Source organism: Macrobrachium nipponense, chromosome 22 (assembly GCF_015104395.2).
Source record: "Macrobrachium nipponense isolate FS-2020 chromosome 22, ASM1510439v2, whole genome shotgun sequence".
Taxonomy (NCBI): domain Eukaryota; kingdom Metazoa; phylum Arthropoda; class Malacostraca; order Decapoda; family Palaemonidae; genus Macrobrachium; species Macrobrachium nipponense.
In genome coordinates, this window is record NC_087213.1 from 47,567,434 (window position 1) to 47,590,612 (window position 23,179).

General features: G+C 42.6%; 1 protein-coding gene across 3 annotated transcripts in view; it reads left to right on the forward strand.

Annotated features, from left to right (window-relative positions):
- The window catches only part of LOC135198627 (TGF-beta-activated kinase 1 and MAP3K7-binding protein 1-like), a 479,012-nt gene that overhangs the window by 268,655 nt on the left and 187,178 nt on the right, over window positions 1–23,179 (forward strand). For all 3 annotated transcript variants that reach the window (XM_064226386.1, XM_064226385.1, XM_064226387.1), the window contains one exon: window positions 15,951–16,057. In XM_064226386.1, the coding sequence (XP_064082456.1) occupies window positions 15,951–16,057 (107 nt within the window). The remainder of the gene's footprint in view (window positions 1–15,950; window positions 16,058–23,179) is intronic.

Genomic DNA, 23,179 nt, shown 5'->3' on the forward strand with positions numbered 1-23,179 from the left:
GACAACAAAAATTGGAAAAAAGGGCTTCATTTGATTGTTCTATAATGTCTTTCTGAGTTATATACCAAATTCCAATGTTATAGCTTTAAAACTAAGTGAGAAGATAGATTTTGAAGGTCAATAACTATAGTTTTGAGATACGGGCGTTCAAAGTTTTTCTTCGTATTTTTATAACGACAATATTAATAAATAATGATTATTATGAGTGTATATTTCTTTTTTGTGTATTAATAAACCAAAACTATTTTATTTATCATAATTTAATCATAAATGATGATCCCTTTGCTCATATATTGTAGCGTGGGGCACTGCATCAGGCAAGACGGGGCACTCCTTCCTACGCAACTCTCTCTCTCCTTCACTAACTCTGCTTATTACAGCGAATTTTCTTCTTCTGTATGTTAGCTAGATGTTTTCCTAGTATTTTCCGTTTTGGCATGATGAAATTCTTGCTGACACAAAGATAAACAAACGTAAATGCAAGAGAATGTCATGAGGTGAAATTCGAAGTTGTACTCTCTTTTTACAAAGACAATGTTAATAAATCATGATTATTATGAATTTCATATTCCTTTTTGGGTATTAATAAACCAAAACTATGTTATTTATCATAAATTAAGATCCCTTTGCTCAAAGATCGTAGCCTGGGGACAGTGTGACGTGTGCTTCAGGCAAGACGGTGGCGTATACTTACTACGCAAGCCTCCCTCTCTCTCTCTCTCTCTCTCTCTTCACTAACTACGCTAATATCGCATATATTATGATATTCTGTAATCATATTAGAGCAAATTTTCTTTGTCTTTATGTTAGCGAGATGTTTTCCTTGTCTTTTCCTCATTGGCATGATGAAATTCTTGCCGAAACATAGATAAACATTTGTAAAAGTAAGCGAATGTCAGAGAAGAAACTCGAACGTGTAAACTACTTGAAGTCTGTGCTCGCACTGAATCATGGATGAACTTGATACTCCCCTCTGCGACTCACGGAACCTCTACAGATGCCATTTCTCACAATTTCTTTGACAATAATTATCAAAATTTACGATAACAGAAGAAATATTGCATTTTCTTGTACGGATGAATGTTTTAGGCTTATTGAGTTATGTTTACTAATTACCCTGTAACTACGAAAGTAAGAGGAATTTTGACGAAGTATTTCGTATACGTATTCTCAGTTGCCATATGAAGCTCCATGAATTTTTTCATGACTGCATTTTTTGCCCTATACCCCCATATATAAGGGTTCCGGCCGGCCCGCTTAAGGGTAATGACAGGACACAATGATGTATCCTGTGTGAGAGGAATAATTTTCCATGGAGTCCATCTGTTTTGTGGGTCCTCGTTCTTAGCCAAAAACTGCCGATCAGGGAATAGCAGTACTTCACCTGACGGGAGGAATTCAACATGACCTGGATTTCTAGAGAGAGCCGAGAGTTCAGATATTCTGGCGCCTGAGGCTAGGGCCATTAAAAATAAGAAGGGTTACATATGAGCATGACTCATTATTAGTGTCTGAGGCTAATTTAAGTACATCATTCAAAAACCAAGAGACCGTATGAGGGCGGTCTGTTGGTCTCAGACGGGCGCATGCTCTTGGAATCGAAGAGATGTATGAATCCGACAAGTTGATATCAAAACCAATCTGGAAAATCTTCCTTAAGGCCGATTTGATTGTAGTAATGGTACTAGCGGCTAGGCCTTTCTCAAATAGAGGTCTAAAGAACGAGATTGCCAGATTTGTGGTCATCTTACGAGCAGCTGAATCCTTTAGAAAATTGGCCAATTTCTTTACTGCTGAATCATATTGCCTGAGCGTTGATTCTCTTTTTTCCGATTCTATGAATAAGATGTTCAGTGGATCAATACTAGCGTCCCTTTGAGCCGCAAACTTCATGAAGTCCATAAAGTTAGGGCTCTCAGAACTCTTGAGGAAGCTGACACAGTCTGAGTTTGTACTACCTGAGTCAGTTCTGGACGGGGGATCCGTTTGGGCCGGAGATTCAGTTCTAGAAGAAGCGGAAACCAGTTGCTCTTTGGCCAGTTGTGTGCCACTAATGCTATTTGTCCTGTGAAAGATCTCAGCTTGTGCAGGACCTTCATCAGAAGATTCACTGGAGGAAATAGGTAAATCTTCCGCCAATTGTTCCAATCTATGGACATCGCATCCGTGGTGTAAGCTAGAGGGTCCAGGTTGGGTGCCACGTAACATGGTAGTTTGTGGTTGGATTCCGTGGCAAAAAGGTCTACTTGAAGGTCCGGGATTTGATTGCAAATCCACCGGAACGACTTCCTGTCCAGGGACCACTCCGATTCCAGCGGAGTTGTCCTGGAAAGTGCGTCTGCTATAACATCCTTTACTCCTGCTAGGTGAATTGCTGACAGGTACCAATGATTCTTCGCTGCCATCCTTCCCAAGGAGGGGTGGGCCTAGAGAAGCCCAGGAAAGAAGAGGAAGAAGGAGTAGGACTCCGGAGACTTGCCTCACTTACCTCCCCACCTACCTGTTCCTCCGTGGCCATGGGCTCTAGGTTGATGTTAATAGACGCCACCTCTTCCGTCATCAAGTCCTCTTGGTCGTCTGGGATCGGCATTGTCGCCACTCGGATGGCTTCTATGAGGGGCCCGGCAACGTGTGCAGGAACCGCCGTCGTAGCTGTAGCCCCCTTGAACAGAAGGGAGCATAATCCTGCGTCCAGGATGTACGGCTGTCCTTTTGGCGCGTTCTTGCCAAACCCAGAGACCCATCCTCTGAGTGCCACCCTTGCCTCATGACGGACGTCGTAGGCAGCCTGTCAGAGAGGAAACCGAATTAATATTCCACTTGGGGAATAGTATCTATAACAAACTTGCTAAGTTATTATAAAAAAATTTTCATGTCAATGATGCAGCAAAGATACTTACCTGCTCATCAGTTAGAAGTGAAACCATCTCATAGCAGACGGTGCATGCATCTGGGTGCCAGACCATGTAACTCTCGAGCTGGATGCCCGTAGGGCTTACCGAGGGAGGCAGAGCACCCTTCCGCCTGGCAACAGACCATCTGTAATTTGAAATTCACTTATGAGTACCGGACTCCGGCGCCGGAGTTTTAACTCCGAAGAGAGCATGCACCTTAACCTAGATATTGGTTTAAGACTTATTCACTAATAATTTCAACTCACTGAATGAATAAAGAAATTCTTTGGGTGTATTTGCCTGCTCCCGATTCCATCCTTAGAAGGAAGCTGTAAGTCTGGTATGTGGGATCTGAGGTCCGCCAGACCGGAGAGAAGGAAGAACCTAATCTCTATCACGGTCAGCTGAATCAGAAGGCTACGCATTATTGTAGCCGAAAGCCTGACCAGTCCACCATCCCCACCGGAGCAGGGAACAACATAAGGACGGAAATAGAGCTCCGGCAACACAGTATAATACTCCGGCAGCGGATGTAAGGGTGAGTCACACTCCGTCAGTACCTCAAAGGTCCGGAGATATCTGTAGGGTAGTCCCTCAACGCTCCGCCTACTCAAGGTCTCATCTCCCATTGTCCCAAGTAATGCCGGAGGAATGGGCTGAAGCGGCGGATCAGGGGAAGGTAATTCCCCTATCTGATCCTGCACACTCTAGTGGGGGGGAGCGTAACTCCCAGCCCGAATCCGTATCGGAGGGGGAACATTGGAGGGCGAGACCACCGAGCGGCGGAGCTGTATAAATGTACAATCCGGAGCCACGTCCGCCAGCTGGTGCGGTACTAGACCGCTGTAAGGCCGGCGGAGCTATTTACTCGGAGACATAAGGGATTACATATATACCAATAACCCCTCCTTACTCCCAACCCTCTCCTCTCCACTTAAGTGAAACTCGAGCGGTCTTATATCGAAAAGACTACTAGTACTGTGAGTTATAAGTGTCTGGCAAGGCCGAGCTAAGAAAGGGGGGGGGGATATGTGGAGTGGTCGGTCGTGATCGCCTGGCCATCCACCCGATCAGAGATGGACACTTACTGAGGGCTGTGTAGCCTACTACTTCATGGGTAGTAGGCCGACGGGGAGGATATGGCCTTCTACTAGGTACTAAAGGAGGCTAGGCCAAGACGATAAACATACCAGACCCTTTATATACAGTAACACAATAAATATAAATAATAATAATATATAACATTCATAAAGAGGTATCATGGAAGAGTTGCAAGGAAATTAAGGTGAAAGGAGAATACCCAGTATGAATCCAGCTTAACCTTCCAAGATCACTACAGAACTGGACAGGTAGGCCAGTTAACCTCCTCAGACAGCCTGGAGTGGACGGTGGCCCTCGACCAAACCTACTAAATCGAATTTTTGTACATGCAACTTCCCCGGCAGATATATACTTAGCTATAGACTCCGACGTCCCGACAGAATTCAAAACTCGCGGCACACGCGACAGGTAGGTCAGGTGATCAGCCCACTCCCGCCGCTGGGTGGCAGGACTAGGAACCATTCCCATTTTCTAATCAGATTTTCTCTGTCGCCGGTTCCGACAACATCGTTGTTGGTTCCTCCTGCATTGAAATTCTTTCTCTCTTTGCTGAGGATCTTTTCTGGATTGACCTTTGGTGATGTATTTGATCTTTGTCTTGGCATACGCTTTTGTGGACCGTTTTTGGATTTTGGATTAGAATTTTCTTCAGTATGTCTGACGTTACACCTGTGTTTAGAGTATGTATGAAAGAGGAGTGTAAGGTGAGGCTACAGAAAGCTTCGGTAGACCCTCACACTATTTGTGTAAAATGTCGGGGGAATGTCTATAACACCTGTGTGGAATGTGAAAGTTTGACTGAGCAAGAATGGAAGAATTTGGCTGCTTATATTAGGAAATTGGAGAAGGATAGAGTCAGGAAGGCTTCCGTCAGAAGCTCCAGTAGGTCCTGCTCTCTTGATCAGGATGTAGATCCTAACTCTTAACATAGTTTCTCCTGCCTCTAATATGGTTTCAGCCCCTTCCCCCCGCAGCGAACCTAAAGATTCATCTTCGGAGATGGCTGCTATGAAGGCATCTATCCGTAACTTGCAATCTCAGTTACGAGCTATGGAAAGCAAAGGTAAGGATAGTGATATGTGCAGTGGAGGGGGCGTCTCACCGGCTCCGCATTGCCCCTAGGCCTAGACCTCTTCCAAACTCCCAAGACCAAGGGAGGAGGAATGTCGACAGCCGCAAGGAGGATGTAGAGTATCCCCAATGGTCAGGCGTCCCTTCGGCAGATCCTGTAGATTCGTCCCAGGCTGCCTTGGATAGCTACAGAAAAAGCATCCTAAGGAAGTACTTTTCGGACTCCGATTCGTCCTCACCTAGGCGGGGTTGGAGTTCCGTGACAAAGTCGCGCCCTCTGAAGAGAGCCTGGAAGCCGCCTGGAGGAGACGCTTTAGACTCCAGCCCGGAGCCCTTCCCTGAGTATTCTCCTTCGCAGAAGAAGAGAGCTCTGAGATCACCTGAGTCCTCTCCAGAAGGAGTGTGTTCTTCTACGAAGAAGTTCCTGGTAGGCCTCCAAGAGCAGTTGTCGGCTCTAGTAGGCTCGTTTTCCAAGGGCGCATCTCGCAGGAAGGATGTCTCCCTACCGGTCAAGAGCTCTTTTAAGAGGCCACCTTCTAGCCTACGCTCGGACTCTAGCAGGTGCCCCTCTCCTGGAAGGCACTCCTCTCCAGCAAAGGTTTCTGGGGCTAATTCCTCCACTCATCACGGACGACCGTTTACTCCTGTCAGGCGCTCTTCGTCGAGTAAGCACCTCTCCTAAGCGACCTTCTAGGAGTGTGTCACGGGGCGCAAGCACCTCTCCTGACAGGTGCCAGGAGCCTGAGAGCCTCCTAGATTCGGACGGTATCCGAGCTGACAGTAAGCTCCTTGATACTTCCAGACGTCCTGTAAGGGACTCAAGCTTCTCTCCTGGCAGGCGCCAGGAGCAGCGCAACATCCACGGAAGGAGCAGGCCCCGTTCTCCTTCCAGGCGCTCTCCAAGGGACAGAAGCTCCTCTCCCTGCAGGCGCCAGGAGCCTGAGAGGCTCCTCGATCCTTGTAGGATCAGAGAGAGCAGTAAACACCTCTCCTTCCAGGCGCCCTCGAAGGGACTCGAAGCGCCTCTCCTAGCAGGTGCCAGGATCTTGGCAGGCGCATTACCCCTTCCAGGCACCCTCTAAGGGACGCAAGTGCCTCTCCTGGCAGGCGCCAGGATCAGGGCAGGTGCCTTACTCCTTCCAGGCGCTCCCTACGGGACGCAAGCGCCTCTCCTGGCAGGCGCCAAGAGCCTGACAAGAGCCTAGTACATAGTAGGCGCCCTACTCCTTTCAGGCACCCTTTAAGGGACGCAATCGCCTCTCCTGTCAGGCACCAAGAGCCTGGGAAGCTCCAGGATCTTAGCAGGATCCAGGCTAGCAGCAGGCATCCTACTCCTGCCCAGCGCCCTCAAGCGGAAGCAGGTACTTCGCCTTACAGGACCCACATTGGAAGTAGACACTGTTCCCCTTCCAAGCATTCTGCTAGGGAGAGAAGTGCCTCTCCTACTAGGAGTCCTTCTCCTAGGAAGCTTTCTTCTCCAGCTGCTACGTTGGAGGAGGTTTCAGAGGAGGAATCCCCTAAAGACGCTGGCGTCTCAGACTATAAGAGACTCGCAGCGCTACTTCTTCAGGAGTTCGGAGACTCACTTCTCCCAGCGGACCCTCCCTCCCCAGGATCACTGCTTTTGAGCACTAAGCTGTCAAAGTCCCCCTCCTTCGTCAGGATGCGCCCTACCCTTTCTATGAGGAAAGCGTTTAAGGGTTTAGAGAGCTGGCTTCTTTCTAAGAAGGAAGCAGGGAAGACTTTTTTTTCCTGCCCTCCGTCCAAGCTTGCAGGGAAGCCAGGTATCTGGTATGACACCAAAGAGCTAATGGGATTGGGTCGTCCTTCGTCAGCCGATGCGGATTTCTCATTGCTAGTGGACTCTTCTAGAAGGCGCTCGCTACTTTCGGTGAAGGCTTCTTGGGGGATGTGCGAGATGGACCATCTCCTCAAGGGCCTGTTTCGCACCTTAGAAGTTTTCAACTTCATGGATTGGTCCCTAGGAGCTCTGGCCAAGAGAGCTCAGTACCCGGACTTCGTAAAAATGGACGAATTAGCCAGCGTCGTGTCCTATTTGGACAAAGCTGTAATGGACGGTTCCACAGAGATTGCGTCCCTCTTCGGATCAGGCATCCTTAAGAAGAGGGCAGTTTACAGCTCCTTCCTGGCTAAGTCCGTGTCTCCTCTCCAGAGATCCGCTCTGCTGTATTCGCCCCTGTCGAGCCACCTTTTCCCGCAGGAGACAGTTAAGGACATCTCTAGGTCCTTATCTGAGAAGGCCACTCAGGATCTTTTGGCCCAATCGGCCAAAAGATTGAAACCTGCGGTCCCGGTGACCAAGAGGGAGAAGATTCCCTTCCAACAGCCCTTTCGAGGGAGGAGTGCTCCTAGAGCCTCTCTTAGGAGCAGAAAGCCCGAGAAGAGAGGAAGATCTTCGAGAAGATCTTTCTCGAAAACCCAATGAGACAAGAGTCCTCCAGACTTCAGTAGGTGCCAGACTTTTAAAGTTTTCCAAAGTCTGGACACAGAGAGGGGCGGACGCCTGGTCCCTCTCTATCCTCGAGAGAGGATACCTAATCCCCTTCAGGGAGAAACCTCCCTTGACGACAACTCCAAGGGAGTTAACAGCAAGATACAGAGATCCTGTACGGAACCAAGCCCTTCTACAGTTGGTAGAACAGATGCTGGACAAGGAGGCCATAGAAAGGGTACAAGAGCTCCATTCCCCAGGGTTTTACAACCGGCTGTTTTTAGTGCCAAAAACCTCAGGAGGGTGGAGACCACTCTTGGATGTGAGCGCGCTGAACTTATTCGTAATAAAGAAAAAGTTCACAATGGAGACAACATCCTCTGTCCTGGCAGCTCTTTGTCCAGGGGACTGGATGGTGTCCCTGGACCTTCAGGATGCGTATTTCCATGTTCCAATTCACCCTTCATCCAGGAAGTACCTCAGGTTCATGGTACGAGGGAAGGTGTTTCAGTTTCATGCTCTGTGCTTCGGGCTTTCGACGGCCCTGCAAGTGTTCACGGGCCTAATGAAAAATGTAGCACATTGGCTACATTCGGAGGGAGTAAGGATCTTATTGTATCTGGACGATTGGTTGATTCGTGCCCAGTCAAAAGATCGCTGTCTAGAGGACTTGACTCTGACGTTGAAGCTAGCCCAGCCCTTAGGACTGTTGGTAAACCTCGAGAAGTCCCAGATGATTCCCCAGCAAAGCATTGTCTTTCTGGGGATTCTGATGGATTCTCGGGGTTTTCAAGTATTTCCATCCCAGGAAAGACTAGATCGCTGCTTACAGAAAGTGGCAGCTTTCTCTAGCTTTCCTAGAGAAAGAACGGTGTTCTGCGAGGGATTGGATGAATCTTCTGGGGACCCTTTCCTCGATGGAACAGTTCATTTCTTTAGGAAGGCTTCACCTAAGACCCCTGCAGTTTTACCTGAGGGAGAATTGGGATCAGAAGTCCCAAGACCTATCGGACTCCTTCCATCTCTCATAGAAGATAAAGGAGGATCTCTGTTGGTGGTTGGACCCAAACTGACTCAACCAAGGCGTGTCTCTTCATATACCGAGCCCTCGCCTAGTGTTATTTTCAGACGCCTCAGAGTTGGGCTGGGGAGCAACTCTAGGCGCGAGAGAAGTGTCAGGCACCTGGAGAGGGGAACAGGTGTCCTGGCACATCAACAAAAAGGAGTTGGCAGCGGTTCATCTGGCACTCCTGCACTTCGAGTCTCAGATCACGGGATCGGTGTTGCAAGTGAACGCCGACAACACCACAGCCCTAGCTTACATCAGAAAGCAGGGAGGAACTCACTCCTTCTCCCTTCTCCCTTCTCCCTTTACAAGAAAGCAAGGGAGTTGCTTCTATGGACCAAGGAGAGGAACATCACTCTCCTCACCAGGTTCATCCAAGGAGAAAGGAATGTGAGGGTAGATCTTCTGAGCAGAAGAGATCAAGTCCTTCCCACGGAATGGACTCTGCATCCAGAAGTGTGCAACAGACTTTGGAGCCTCTGGGGAAGACCAAACCTAGACCTGTTTGCTACCCATTAGAATGCAAGACTGGAGAACTACTGCTCTCCAATCTCAGACCCGAGGGCAGTAGCAGTAGACAGTCTGCTTCTAGACTGGTCGGGAATCGACGCGTACGCTTTTCCCCCATTCAAGATCTTAGGGGAAGTAGTGAGGAAGTTTGTCTCAGCGGAAGGAGCAAAACTAACTCTCATCGCCCTGTTCTGGCCAGCTCAAGATTGGTGCACAGAGGTACTGAAATGGATGATAGATTTTCCGAGGTCGCTTCCACTCAGGAGCGATCTTCTCAAACAGCCCCACTTCGACAGATACCACAAAAACCTCCCCACTCTCAGTCTGACTGCCTTCAGACTATCGAAGGACTTGAAAGAGCGAGGGGTTTTTCTCGCAGAGCTGCAAAGGCTATTGCAAGAGCCAGGAGATCCTCTACTTTACGCGTCTACCAGTCGAAGTGGGAGGTGTTTCGATGGAGCAGGGCTCAGAAGGTATCCTCTTCCAGTACCTCTGTGACAGACATAGCTGACTTCCTCCTTTACTTGAGAGAGAAGTGCAAGCTTGCTGTCTCCACAATGAAAGGTTATAGGAGTATGCTTTCCTCTGTCTTCAGGCATAGAGGCCTGAATATTGCAGAAGACAATGATCTCCATGACCTAATCAGGTCTTTTGAAACCTCGAAGACCAAGACTGCTAGACCACCCAGTTGGAACCTGGATGTGGTCCTAAGATTTTTTATGTCTAATAAATTCGAACCTCCGCATACAGCCTCTTTCAGAGACTTGACCAGGAAGTCTTTGTTTCTCTTTGCTCTAGCCTCAGCTAAGAGGATAAGCGAACTGCAAGCTTTGGAAGGCACAGTTGGGTTCAAGAAGGACTCTGCAATCTGTTCCTTCAAACCCCTTTTCCTAGCAAAGAATGAGAACCCTTCTAAACCATGGCCAAGAACGTTCGAGGTTAAGGGACTGTCTTCGCTTGCAGGAAGAGAATTAGAGAGGACTCTGTGTCCAGTCAGGATCCTCAAATTCTACCTTGAGAGGAAGAAACAACTTGGAGGTAATGCGGAGAGTCTATGGTGCTCAGTTAGAGATCCGAAGAGAGCCATTTCTAAGAATGCCCAAGCTTTCTTCATCAAGGATGTAATTAGAGAAGCTCATGTATCCTGTGAAGACGAGCACCTCAAGCTCCTAAGAGTAAAAGCTCATGAGGTGAGAGCCATCGCTACCTCTTTGGCTTTTCACAAAAACTTGTCTCTCCAGACTCTTGTCGAGTCTACCTACTGGAGGTGTAATTCAGTATTTGCATCCCATTATTTGAGAGACGTTCAGGTGACTTATGATAAGTGCTTCTCTCTTGGAGCGTACGTATCTGCGGATTCATTGCTGGGACAGGGAGCTGAAGCTAATCCTATTTAGTTTAGTTTATGTTAGGTATTTTAACGGTTTGTGATGTGTTTTTACAGTTGATTGGAAGAGGGTGCTGGAAGTGTACCCCTTTCAAATCTTAGTTCTAACAGTGTTAGTGTGGTCAGGTGGTCGGGATTGGCTGTTGTGCTCCTTGTGATATATTGGTACCTAAAGCTCTGTCATGTAAGAGGGTTAGCCCCCATTGATATGATACAGGTTAAGGCTCTGCCATGTAACTGGGTCAGCCCCCATTGGCACGATCCAAGACAAGGCTCTGTCAAGTAAGTCGGCCAGCCCCCATTGACAAGATCCAGAATGGCTATCAGTCACAGGTCTCATCCTCGTTGAAGCTCTTGAGGCAAGCAGACTCATAGACAGTATCCATGAAGTCTTCTGCCCATTCAGGTAGGAACCAAGGTTTTTTCTTTATACCTACAACATATGTTGTTTTCAGCTAAGTATATATCTGCCGGGGAAGTTGCATGTACAAAAATGATATTGTTATGATACAATAAAGTTTTGTACATACTTACCCGGCAGATACAGGTGGAAGAGAAAATCTGATTAGAAAACGAGAATGGTTCCTAGTCCCGCCACCCAGCGGCGGGAGTGGGCTAATCACCTGACCTACCTGTCGCGTGTGCCGCAAGTTTTGAATTCTTCCGGGATGTCGGAGACTATAGCTAAGTATATATCTGCCGGCTAAGTATGTACAAAACTTTATTGTATCATAACAATATCATTTTTCGATCTAGACCGGTAGGGAGGATAGGTCCAACAAAATGATAAGAGAGAGGCTCTCTATATCTTTGATATCCTCCCTGTTAGCACCGTAGTGCAGACAGGGGGGGGGGGAGGCATAAAGGGTACAAGGGTAGGGACACCTAGCTCACCTTCCAAGACTTAGCCTAGGCTTGGTCGGTCGAGCCAGAGGGAGGGGGGGAAGCAACTCATCCAACCTCTTAGTGAAATGAAAATCATCAACGTGCATAAATCAAGACCTATCTAGTTCGTATTAACACTAACTCATGCATGACTCACAACGAGAGAGAGAGAGAGAGAGAGATAGGGTTCTCTCCTCTCCCATGACAAATGCAATAAGTTACTAGTAGCCTAATAATTACACATATACATCATGATAAATTTACGTAGAGATAGGCACAAACACGCTCTTGAGCAACTGGGGAGGGGGGGTGAGGCTAAAATAGAAATTAATCAACCTTTCTTTAGAAACCCCGAGAGGTAAGTCAAACAGTGCGTTTAGGCCCTACTCCGAACCAATTCTACACGGTCGTTTAATAATTAAGTACATAATATGAAAACACATCACTGATGATCGTATATCTGAAATTCTTATGCAATATCAAAACTTTAATGGAAATTAGTGTGTAACAGAATCACACGCGTTCTGATGATGCTTCCAAAATGGCGGATAAGCCGACGGTGCCTACAATACGTTTGCTGAGGGGCCGAAGGCAAATATGGAAAACACCTTAACCGTATGAGTTACGAAAACACAAATTGGAGTACTCAACTTAGATGTAGGAGGACGTTCCACAGCCGACATCGTGAAAAGAAGGAATAATTCCGGGAGTTGAAACAAACGCGTGGTTCACACACAAATGCTAATATACAGGAATGTAGAATGCGCGTGGGTATTAGTAGTAGTAGCGAGAGGAAGGTAAGGGAGGTGACCTTTGTGACGGCTCTAACCTATATAACGGCTCTTGCCGTGGAGGGATTTTGGAAAGGAATCCTCTAATTGGCAGAAGATCTGTGAGTAGTGGCTTCCACTCGCCCTTATACTTTATATCGACGCCCCTTGGGGTGCTCGCGCTGGGGGTAGTAACTTCAGCATACCATGCTAGCTTTTTCTCTGGTATATTTAGGATCTTTTTATACTTAGAAAAGTGAGCTGCAGGAACTTTTCACCGGCAGACACAGGTCGAACCCAGAAATAGGTAATTTTGTACTAATTTTGATGGGTTGAATTCAAATTTCTGAACAGCTTTGCTCAATCACCTCTAGTTGTTTGCTTTCACATATCTCCTTTTAATTATAACGCATATAAATTCAAAATATAATGTGTTTATTACATCTGTTGCAAAGACATATTACAGAAAAATAAACATAGATACAGAACATTGATGGAACTAAATTTATTTGGATAATACAATATACACAAATCGTAGTACAGCAGACAGTTAGAACTAAGTTTTTTTTTTTTGGATCTTGTGCACTCTGCCTCGGGGTTGTCACACGAGCATCCAGCAGAAATCCCCCATTGAGCTGGGTTTCCCTTTGCCTTGATAGTTGCTCTCCATCTTAGTAATATCTTGAAGGAACCTTTTTATATGCTCTTTACTCACTGCCCGAGTTCGGAGGGAAGTTGAGGTGGGAGTGGAAAAAGCTAATTTTTGAGTGACATTCAGCATCCCATATCCTCATAAGACTGTAACAACTTCTCAATACATATACTCTTAGTAATCTGGTACCCGTGTGTTACCAAGGAAGCCATTGCAGACTGATTTAAATGCTGATAGTTCCTTTAAGGTAAGAAGCTCCTCAAAGTCCATATCCTTCAGCACCTCTTGGATCTGAGGTCCAATGAAGATGCCCTTCTTGAGCTTACCAGAACTCAGAGCCGGGAACAGGGTGCACACATGTTGGAAGGTAGCGTAATTTTTTTTTGTGACCTTCACGAAATTCTTCATTATACCAAGCTTGATATGAAGAGGAGGAATAAGAACCTTGTTCATGTATGTATCCAACATATGAAACGGCTGTATAACATGAATGTCGAGTGGCACTAACCACCTGCTCTCACCGCCAGTAGGCTACTGGTGTACCCACTACTCAGCTGCATTGTATGTCAGGGTTGCCAGATGCTTTTAGTAAAAATAGGGCATGTCACTTTTCTAAAGACCGCAATTCCTAAAATTTATAATTAAAAAAAAACACAATGTCCTATGATAGGACACATCTGGTACCTATGAATGCATGTACACATTTATGTACAGTGATGCTCAAATCTCATGCGACATGTTTCCATAGGATTTCGTTCAAAATTCACTAACTGGCAATCTAACATGCTCTATATCTATCTATTATTTCAATGCGGAAACGAGATTATTGAATACAATAAGGTCATAACATGCTTCATAAGAGTGAAATCTGTCATATATTTCAAAACTGTAAGAAAATGTCACGTGTAGCAAATTTCAGAAAAATCTCTTTCGAAACATTTTCAAAACTTTCGTTCACACATCGCTGAAGCATTCGACCAAAACGAAGTTATCATCAAGCATCAGTTCAAATGTTAAATAAAAAAACGAAAAAAATTGTCATAGCAGTAACAATGTTTTAAAAGCAAGCATAAAATTTTAACCAGTATTATTTTGACTACTTTTACACCTCAGTGCTGAAAAAAATGTTAAAATGTATATACAAAAGTAGAATGCGCCCACCGATATCAACGTGTGAGGGGAGCGTGTGTGATAGATCATTAGTTTCGGTGCAACAACAACCACCCAGTGTAACATAAGTAGGTCTACACTGACTAGCGACAATGAAATTATCTTGAAAACATTTACTTTATATGTTTTAGAAAAATATTATGATTTTCATACATAATTATTTGTTATAATTCCTAAATATTTCAAAAATGATGGCATACTTGCAAATATTCGCATATGCAAGTATTCTTTTGTCAAAGCCAAGATATTGTTCCTAGGCCTAGGTGTTAGATTTCTTTACTTTACAATTAACAGTCGCATCTCTTTATTAATAATTTCTGGCCAGAAAGCAAATGAGGTTATCTACACATTCTTGCACTTCAAGTTACCTTATGAAAGAATAAATTATACACCAAAAGCGAGCAAAAGGTATTTTAAGAAAATAATATTTTAAACCAGTTGAAAAGCAAGTGTTCCATACGTCTTGATAGTTAATACTTATGATATTTCGATTAATAGCCATCTTCTCCATATAATCAAAATCAGCAGCATTTTTATTCCTCAAAGAACAGGTGATTTTTGCAAATAAAAACTTTAGTAACAGATTACATTTCAGAAGACTTAGAATATCTTTTAGGCCTATAAATCATTTTGCAACATACAACCAGCTTAAACGCAGTCTAAAACTTCAACATTCAAAGAAAACTGGTTGTAATTCGTATTCCATCATATTCATCAAAGAACAGGTAATCTCTACAAATAAATTCATTAGTAACAGATTAGGCTACATCTCAGAAGGTATAGATTATTTCTTTAGGCCTATGAAACATTTTGCAACATACAGGCAGCTTAAACACAGCATAAACTTCAACATTCAAAGAAAACTGGTTGTAATTCATATTCCTACTTTGAAAATGTTGTCATGACTGTTGAGTTTATTAAATAAGGTCTACTGTCATAATGCTACAGACGTACTATACTCTGTTTTTTTCATCTGTCCATCCGCCTGTGGTGTTTTTGTATGGTAACACTGCGTCCCGGGCTTTAGATAGTTACATTCAGCTTACATTCAACGATTATAATAATATCCTATTTCGAATATTAACGGTGTAATTCGCATACAGTAAATTATTAAAACACTTTTCAGTTACAAATGTACACCCAGATATCCTTTTATTTACCTAAAACTTACAATTAGCGTAACTATCTAAAGCCCGGGACGCAGTGTTACCATACAAAAACACCACAGGCGGATGGACAGATGAAAAAAAACAGAGTATAGTTATGTTGACCAGTCCGAGGAGCCTGTTAAGTGCGCTTTCATTGATGGCACCGTTAACCTTATCACACCGCACTTTGAACTAAGCAACGTAAAAAAAAATCAGTTAAAATCACACAGGTTACGAATCATACAAATGCATAAAAGGGATCATATTTATATAACCATAAGGAAAATAGGGCTAGCTGTGAATTCGCAAACTTGTCGACATGTATGACATTGTAAAAAAAAGAAAAGTTTAACACTACTTGGCAACGTCACGTTGAGTCTGAGAATCTGGACGATACAAAAAGAATCATGTCGCATGAGATTTGAGCCCCACTGTACATGTATACATGTATATCTCACAAACTAGAAGTGGTGAGTGAAAACTGGTTTCGAATCAGAAATCAGCACCCCAATATTAGGCTATATTAACTATGTTTATGCTTGCCTCAATTTCTCTGAAAACCAGTGATTATTGTTCTATTTCCTTTTGAAGGTTTACTGACATTCTATTATCAGAAAGTGTTTACCATAGTTTAGGAAAGTAAGATGATCATTATTTATCACTTGACAAGTAATTAGTCTGTATTTTTAGTATATACCGATGAAAATAAAATTGGACTCAAATATTCAAAATGTAATCGACCTTACCCTAATTTGTGTGAAAATTCCAGTATCCCTTACCATGAAAATAATGTATGTTTTAGTTGTTTGTCTCAAATGTTAATGGTTATCCTTTCAAATGACAGGTTAGGAGTTCTGAAAGTCAAGCAGCTGACATCAGATCACACAACAAGCAGTCATGACGAAGTTGAAAGGTTGGCATCAATAGGCTTGCCCGCTTCAAAAATACGTGGTAGGTTTTATTTATCTTTATTTAATTTATATAGTTTATTGTATGATTAGAAGTATGTGATAAATGGTTATGCAATTTATCAAGCAGAATTTGAATAGTATATGTAAGATTTTTATTCATATTTAAGCAATATGCAAAATATTAAGAAGGCATGTTTTATATTCGTTCTTACAGTTCATTTAATGTGGAGGTTTCATTATTTTCTAAGCTTCAATGATCTTTAATTAAAAACGAAAAACTTTGAAATCCTAATGTTTTTACAAACTCCAAAGAAATGGGGTGTAGAGTTGCCAATTACAACTTGTGAAACTGTAATTGACAAGCTGTCATGTAATAATTATCTTCTCCAGGAGGGAAAGAAAGATTCCTTTGTTACCATCTGAAATCTCTCACTTCTTTCCACTGTCTAATTTTAAGCAGACGTTTAATTTCTGTATCTGTCAGTTTAATACAACAAAATGTTAGCATGATTACTTAGTTTCTTTAAGACCATTCTTTTTCTTTGTCTTTGTTTCATATAGTGTTTTTTGTAAGGAAGTGGATTACATCATTTATAACTTTATTCAAGCAGTCGAGAATTAAGTAATCTGTCAAAGTACACCAAACTGTAACAGAGATATAGAATGTGCAAAAGGATGATCTTAAAGAAATGAAGCAATCTTGCTAATATCTTGATGAAATAAAGAAAAATGGACGCATACAGAAATTAAATTTCTGCTTAGTGAAATATGGGATAAGAAACAAAAACCTTATATATCAGATGACCCTTGAAAACAATAAAATACAGGTTAAAGAAAAAGCACGTATATGTACTTAGAGGAATTTCATGGAAAAGATGAAGAATACATAGAATGGCTAAGTACTCAAGTTTTTGTGGAAAAGATGAAGAATAGTACATAGAATGGGCTAAGTATACTCAAGTTTTTGTGAAGTTAAATGAAGATCAAGAAGAGATGATGGGATACTTGGACAAACATACTGGTGATGTTGACAAAGCCATATATGTATTCAGGGAGTGGCTTTGGTGTCATGGTAGCTTGCTGATTAGATAGTTAATGACATCCATAAGGGAAAAGAAAAAGAGATAAGAAGGGGATACGTAATTTGAGTGATATACCACAAGCTGAAGACTGATTATGAATGAATTCACTGTTTTTGAAGCAGAATCTATAATAATAGTGGAGTAGGAAAGTGGGAAAAATGCAAATGGTGATACAAGCAACAGATTTGGCATGAGAACTCTTATTATCCCCATAAATGAAAATCAACCTCCAGCCACCTCAATATATGGCTATTTCCAAGATGCCTGACACTTCTCCAAAATGGCAACATATTTGCTCTAAATCAAATATTTTCATTCCCTAAGCCTATAAGAGTTGCATACTGAGCATATAATGATTGTGAATTTATATTTTGTCATTCTTAATGTCATTAAGAGTTAAACTTAACCCATCTTTCCAATATGGCCACCATATTTCCAAAATAGCCACCAAAGATATAAATGCACTATATATATCTCTTGGTAGACACCAATACATTTGGTGTATCAATCAGTTTTGGCAAGTACAGCTGCAGAGAGCTGTGCAGCTAAGTCCTGATTTGTAGCACTTGCACCTCCCACGGCATTCCTTCTTGCAGCTATACTCATTCAATTCTTGGCAAGTTTTTGCTACTACTGGAATATCAGTCCAATATGAAAACCAAGCACCATCAGTCTGTTGCCATCCCTAGTGTCTTGGACTGGGCTAAACTGGATGACATACTAAAGATTTAAGTCACACTCTCTGTCTAGCATGATATGAAAAGGCATGAAAATAGATTACGGTCTTCCTTTATGGTTTGCAGTGACTGTTTGCCCTTGGACTCTGTAGTAGACATCTTGAGACTAAACAATGAATTTTGTTCTTGTGTACTGGCTCACAGAATTTGCTGGGTGACTTGAGTCTCTCAATAAAGTTTGTGAATTGTGTCTGTCCAAGGCTCTTCATAGATCTCAAGGATTCACTAATTTTACTGTCCATAATTTCATGACTGTCTAGCACAATCAGATCCACTGAATCATCCTCAGAAGGGTTGCCCATTTCTTTAATTACTTTTGCTAGATTCTCAAGCAATTCAAGAGACCTTTTCTGCACAGTTTCAGTTTCATCATGATGCTTACCCTCAGATTTTGGATCAGCATCACTATAGTCTCAAACTCATTAGTCAGGCAGCTTAGTTTAGGACCAGCCACTGTCCACCTTCTGAGAGCATGTGCATCTTCAAATAGGCTGATGGCTCCCCTATCTCCTTTAACATGAGCATATTCTGCTAGTGTGCTTGGTCTTTAGCCATTGAGGAAGAAGGCTGAGTGGTTTTATGGACAGTGAAATTTATTTTCGTGAATTCAACTAATGTGTCGTTTTGGAGAGCCTCCATGCGTCTCAAATGAATTGAAAGCCACCTGGCATAAAGAACATGGTCCAGGGCAAAGAAGAAAGGAATGAGTTCCTGCGGCATATCTTTGTACAATTAGATGAAAACGAACACTGAAAGTTATAGTTGAAGCACAAGATTCCGAAAGTAGAATTGTGGAGACAGCTTTTACAACTTAGCCCACCTTCTTTTTCTGCTTTCTGGATATATGCCATTTAGGCAGCTTTGCGCAGCTGATATAAACTGCACTGTTTGCTTGTGGGTTAGATATGTATCATCTGATGGGAAGAAATAAACGATTCTGCTCTTCCAGGAGTAGCTATTTCTGCTTCTGCAAGAGCACCAGTCCAACCACTGTCTTTCAAGAGATCATCAAGAATTTTGAATGCTGCCATTTCTGAATGCATCCCTCCAAACATGATGATAACCATATCATCATACTGCAATGGCCATTCCCATTGGATTTGCTTGGCAATTGTCCTGCACCTCCACTGGATGAAGAGAGGGGATTCTCATGTTTAAAGATAGCAAGTGGTACACTTGTGTAATGTTCAGGAAGAGAAGGTACATTTTTTAACATTGTTCCACTTGGGATGATTGGGCTAAGTTTCTGTCTTCACTCTTTCATCAGTGTGTGGATGCTGAAACAAAGATATGCCTTTCCCATGGAAGGATGTTTGTGCTATTGTGGCACTTGGATCATGGTCCAGACCATCAACAGCACAAGATGATGATGTGTATCAATTAATTGATGCTTTCTGGTTTTTGCAAAGACCAGAAGAACAAGGTATAATGGAAACAGAGGTTTTCTTTACTAGGAATGTCTGGTAAATGTTGAAGATGCTGGAGCCTTCCAACAGTTGAAGTGCAAAAGTTGTACTAAAGCTAGGTCAATAGATGTTCTATATGTAAGTTGGGATTTATGTCACTGCCGTTTTGCAGCACACTCACAAATTCCAACAAACTTGGTGGTACAGATTCTCTTCCAGTGTCTGCTTTTAAGGTTCCATCAAATTCTTTCTCATGATTAGGCATCTGTTTCATCAATATCTTGGCTGTTTGTTTTGACCACTATTAGTGCACCATTGTAAGCACATGCCGTGGCTAAGGCTCCTCCACTTTCCCCTTGTAGGCAAGTCAAATCTCTCTTCCCTTTTTGAAGGCCTCCAGTTCTGGGATATGGGCAAGTATCTGTTCTTTCAACTGTGTTTGGTGCACAAAGAAAGCATCAATATTTAGCTGTTCCAGTCTTTCTTTGCACAAAACATAAACTTCTACCATAGTAAAATAGGAGTACCCAAGTGTAGTTAACTGCTTGTCTCTTATGTACATCTCAAGCTCAACATGCCTGTTGTCTGTATTGCACATAATCATCTCCAATTTCCTGGGAATTTAGCCAGTCTCTTTCCCTGTTGTACACACCTGTCAGACAAGATGGAAGATAGTACATATGGTCTTGGGAAACAATATCTCTAGCACTTAGCTTTGCCAGAAGTTTCTCATCTAGTAGGTTCATGGCACATTGTTGCAGCTTTTCGTGTTAAGCCAACGTCATAGCCAATCGTAAATCTTTGATATGTGCTTGTTTGTCACAAATAAAGCAAGTTTCTTCTTTTGCAGTTTTAGTTTCTTCTGCTTCTTATTCAGCTGCCTTCTGGGTTCTGTTTACCAATCTCAGGGTCTGGGTTCAATTCCCTCCTCTGCCAACACGGAAGCAGAGGAATTTATTTCTGGTGATAGAAATTTATTTCTCGATGTGGTTTGGATCCTACAATAAGCTGTCGGTCCCATTGCTAAGTAACAATTGGTTCCTAGCCACATAAAAATATCTAATCCTTCAGGCCAGCCCTAGGAGAATTGTTAATCAGCGTAGTGGTCAAATACAACTAAGATATACTTAACTTAATTTTTCTGGCTACTGTGTCCGAATTTTGCTGATGGGGCATCATCTTCTTTTGCCTTACATGATGACTTCCTTTTCCTTTCTAGTTTTGTGGTTTTGAACTTCAGCATACATGATTCATGATATGTAGCTTTGTTATTTTCGAAGGTTTGCAGAGTTCCATCACCTTTATCAAGCCTTTGGAGATGAAATGGTATAGGCAGTGCATATAACATATAAAATTCAGAAATGTTTGTAGCAAGGGTAACATAGCCAGTACCAGATGCATCCACTAGTGTTTCACGTGTGTCTGCTTGGCATAAGCAACAAAGCTTCCAGTTAGTCTTACTATCTCCCTTCAGGAAAGACGACGACTTCCAAGATTGTGCTGCCATTGCTTTTGTTCTATAAGGCAGAGGGCTTATCCTTTTACCACCTATACAACATATACATATGCACTTTTAGATGTGGGATACAACTAGGCTCAGACATGTTATAATCCTATCCCTAGCCCAGTCATTCACCTGACTTTTTACCTCATATGTAAACTTAAGAGGGCAGCAAAATTATGTATCAATACGTTAACATAAACTGGGAGTGACTGAGGAATTCTAACTAGATTAACCAATTAAATGATAAATGTTCAAATATCCAATGGAAGCCATTTTGAAAACCAGCCAGCCATTTTGGAAAATGGCAAAACTTTGCGTGGGTGGAAGTTGATGAGACAGAAGTTTAAGAATTACTGTGCCAAATTTCATGCTTGTATCACGTTTGCCCTTTTCCCTTATTATTTTGAAGTTACCCGCCCCACTTTAAACATTGGAGAAGGAAAATGCCCGGTTATAATGGAATCATTGCACAGTTCATTTTAGCTGACAATGAAATGACACCTTAGTGTAATAGTAATTGGACTATTTTCAGAATATAGAATTAGAAGACAATGCCTAATGAATTGGAATCCAACATATAGTAAAGGTACCAAAGAAAGATTATTGAATGTGGTAACTATAGATGCATGGCAGTTGAGTCTGTATTTAGCATGTTTATGCTAAAATGGGAGGAGAAAGAAACTGATAAAAAGCATTGTTTATGCTAAAAAAAAAAATGGGAGGAGAAAGAAACTGATGAAAAGCATTGAGCTGAGCAAATTGCTTGTAACAAAAGGCAGAAGTGGAAGAGATCAAATATTTTTGTTTAATACAAGACATGTGCACCTGTGTATGGACTTAACAAATTCCCTTTTGATGCTTTTTGTTTATTATTTTAAGACATTTGACTGCATCCATGACCAATATTGTGGAAGGTGCTTCAGAACTATGGCACTCCCTTTAGGTATGCAAAGCTATGGTCGTGGTCTTTTGAGCACTCGGAATTAATTTCCATGCTCAAGTCCATGAATGTTGCCCGTTAAATTTATTTATGAGATTAAATGGCACGAAATTTTCCATTTCTGTTACGTTTTCTATCATGGTAAGTACAAAAATGTAATAAAGGCTGGGATTTGGGTTTATATGCATAGGTTTTAGTGGGAACTGGACCTGAGAGGTATGAATATGAGTTGTTATATTGAATCCTTGAGGGTGGAACCAGAACTCCCAAGGATTTCAAGGGTAGGTTGATGTTCAGGTGTGGACTTCTGGTATTCTACCCAGTTTTCCCATTAACATAGTGTAGGGTTAATAGTATTTTGTGTAATAATGTGTGTCGCAACAAACAGGTTAAGAATACACTTATACCTCTGTACGAAGGTTTGAGGTAGATAGTATTGTGAGTCATTTCTTCCTAATATCATTAGTGGAGAAAGTCCTCCATGAAGGTTTTCTGATATCTTTTAATATTTTCAATTATGGTGTCCTAAAGGGAAGCTAAGGATGATACAGTAGCAACTTTTATCTGTCACCCATCTAATTTTAGCATACAGAAAAACATTAGAACCATATTTTCAAACATCTAACTCACCGGGTAGTTATATATATAGCTTACGTCCCTGACGTCACGGCAGAATTTCAAAACTTGCGGCAATCGCCGATTGGGTAGTCAGGTGCACCACCTGTGCGCCCTCTACCCAGGTATGTAGAACCACTCCAACTATTCCTCAGATCTTCCCTGCCGTCGCATCGGTGACATCGTTGAAACTTCGCTCGCTTAGCCCGTGTTTTTTGCAGTTATTTGGTGAAGTACACTTTGGCTTTGGCTTTCGCTTGATTTGGATTCTTGATTTGGACTTTTCTTGACTTGTTTGGATATTGTTGGTTTTACCCTTGCTTGTTTTGATCTCTCTTTTGAAAATTCCCAACATGACTGACTCTGCATCGAGTGTGAGAATGTGTGTGAGAGGTTGTAAGACTCAGCTTGCTAAAGCCTCGATAGACCCTCATTCTATTTGTAGTAAATGTAGAGGTAAAATTTGTGAGTTGGGCGATAGGTGTAATGAATGTGTGGACTTGCCTGAGACTGAATGGATTGAGTATTACCGCTATGTGCGGAAATTAGAGAAGGATAGGATAAGGAGAGCGAAGAGTACTATGTCTTGCTCCTCCAAAGATAGTCAAGGAATAGACAGTTCTCTATCCCTCAATGAACCTATTGATCCTCCTTCTGTAGTAGCAGTACCAGATCCAGCTATGGAAACAGGTAAGAGTCCAACATTAAAGGACATGATGACGGCCATTCAAGCCCTTGGTCAACGGGTAGAATCCCTTGCAGAAGATAGGGATAGATTGTGGTCTAATGTGAGAGATCTTAAAGTGGCTAGTGATACGAAAAGTGCAAGTGCAGTGGAGGGTGCGGCCACTCGGATCTGTCGTGCTCCTAGTCCTAGA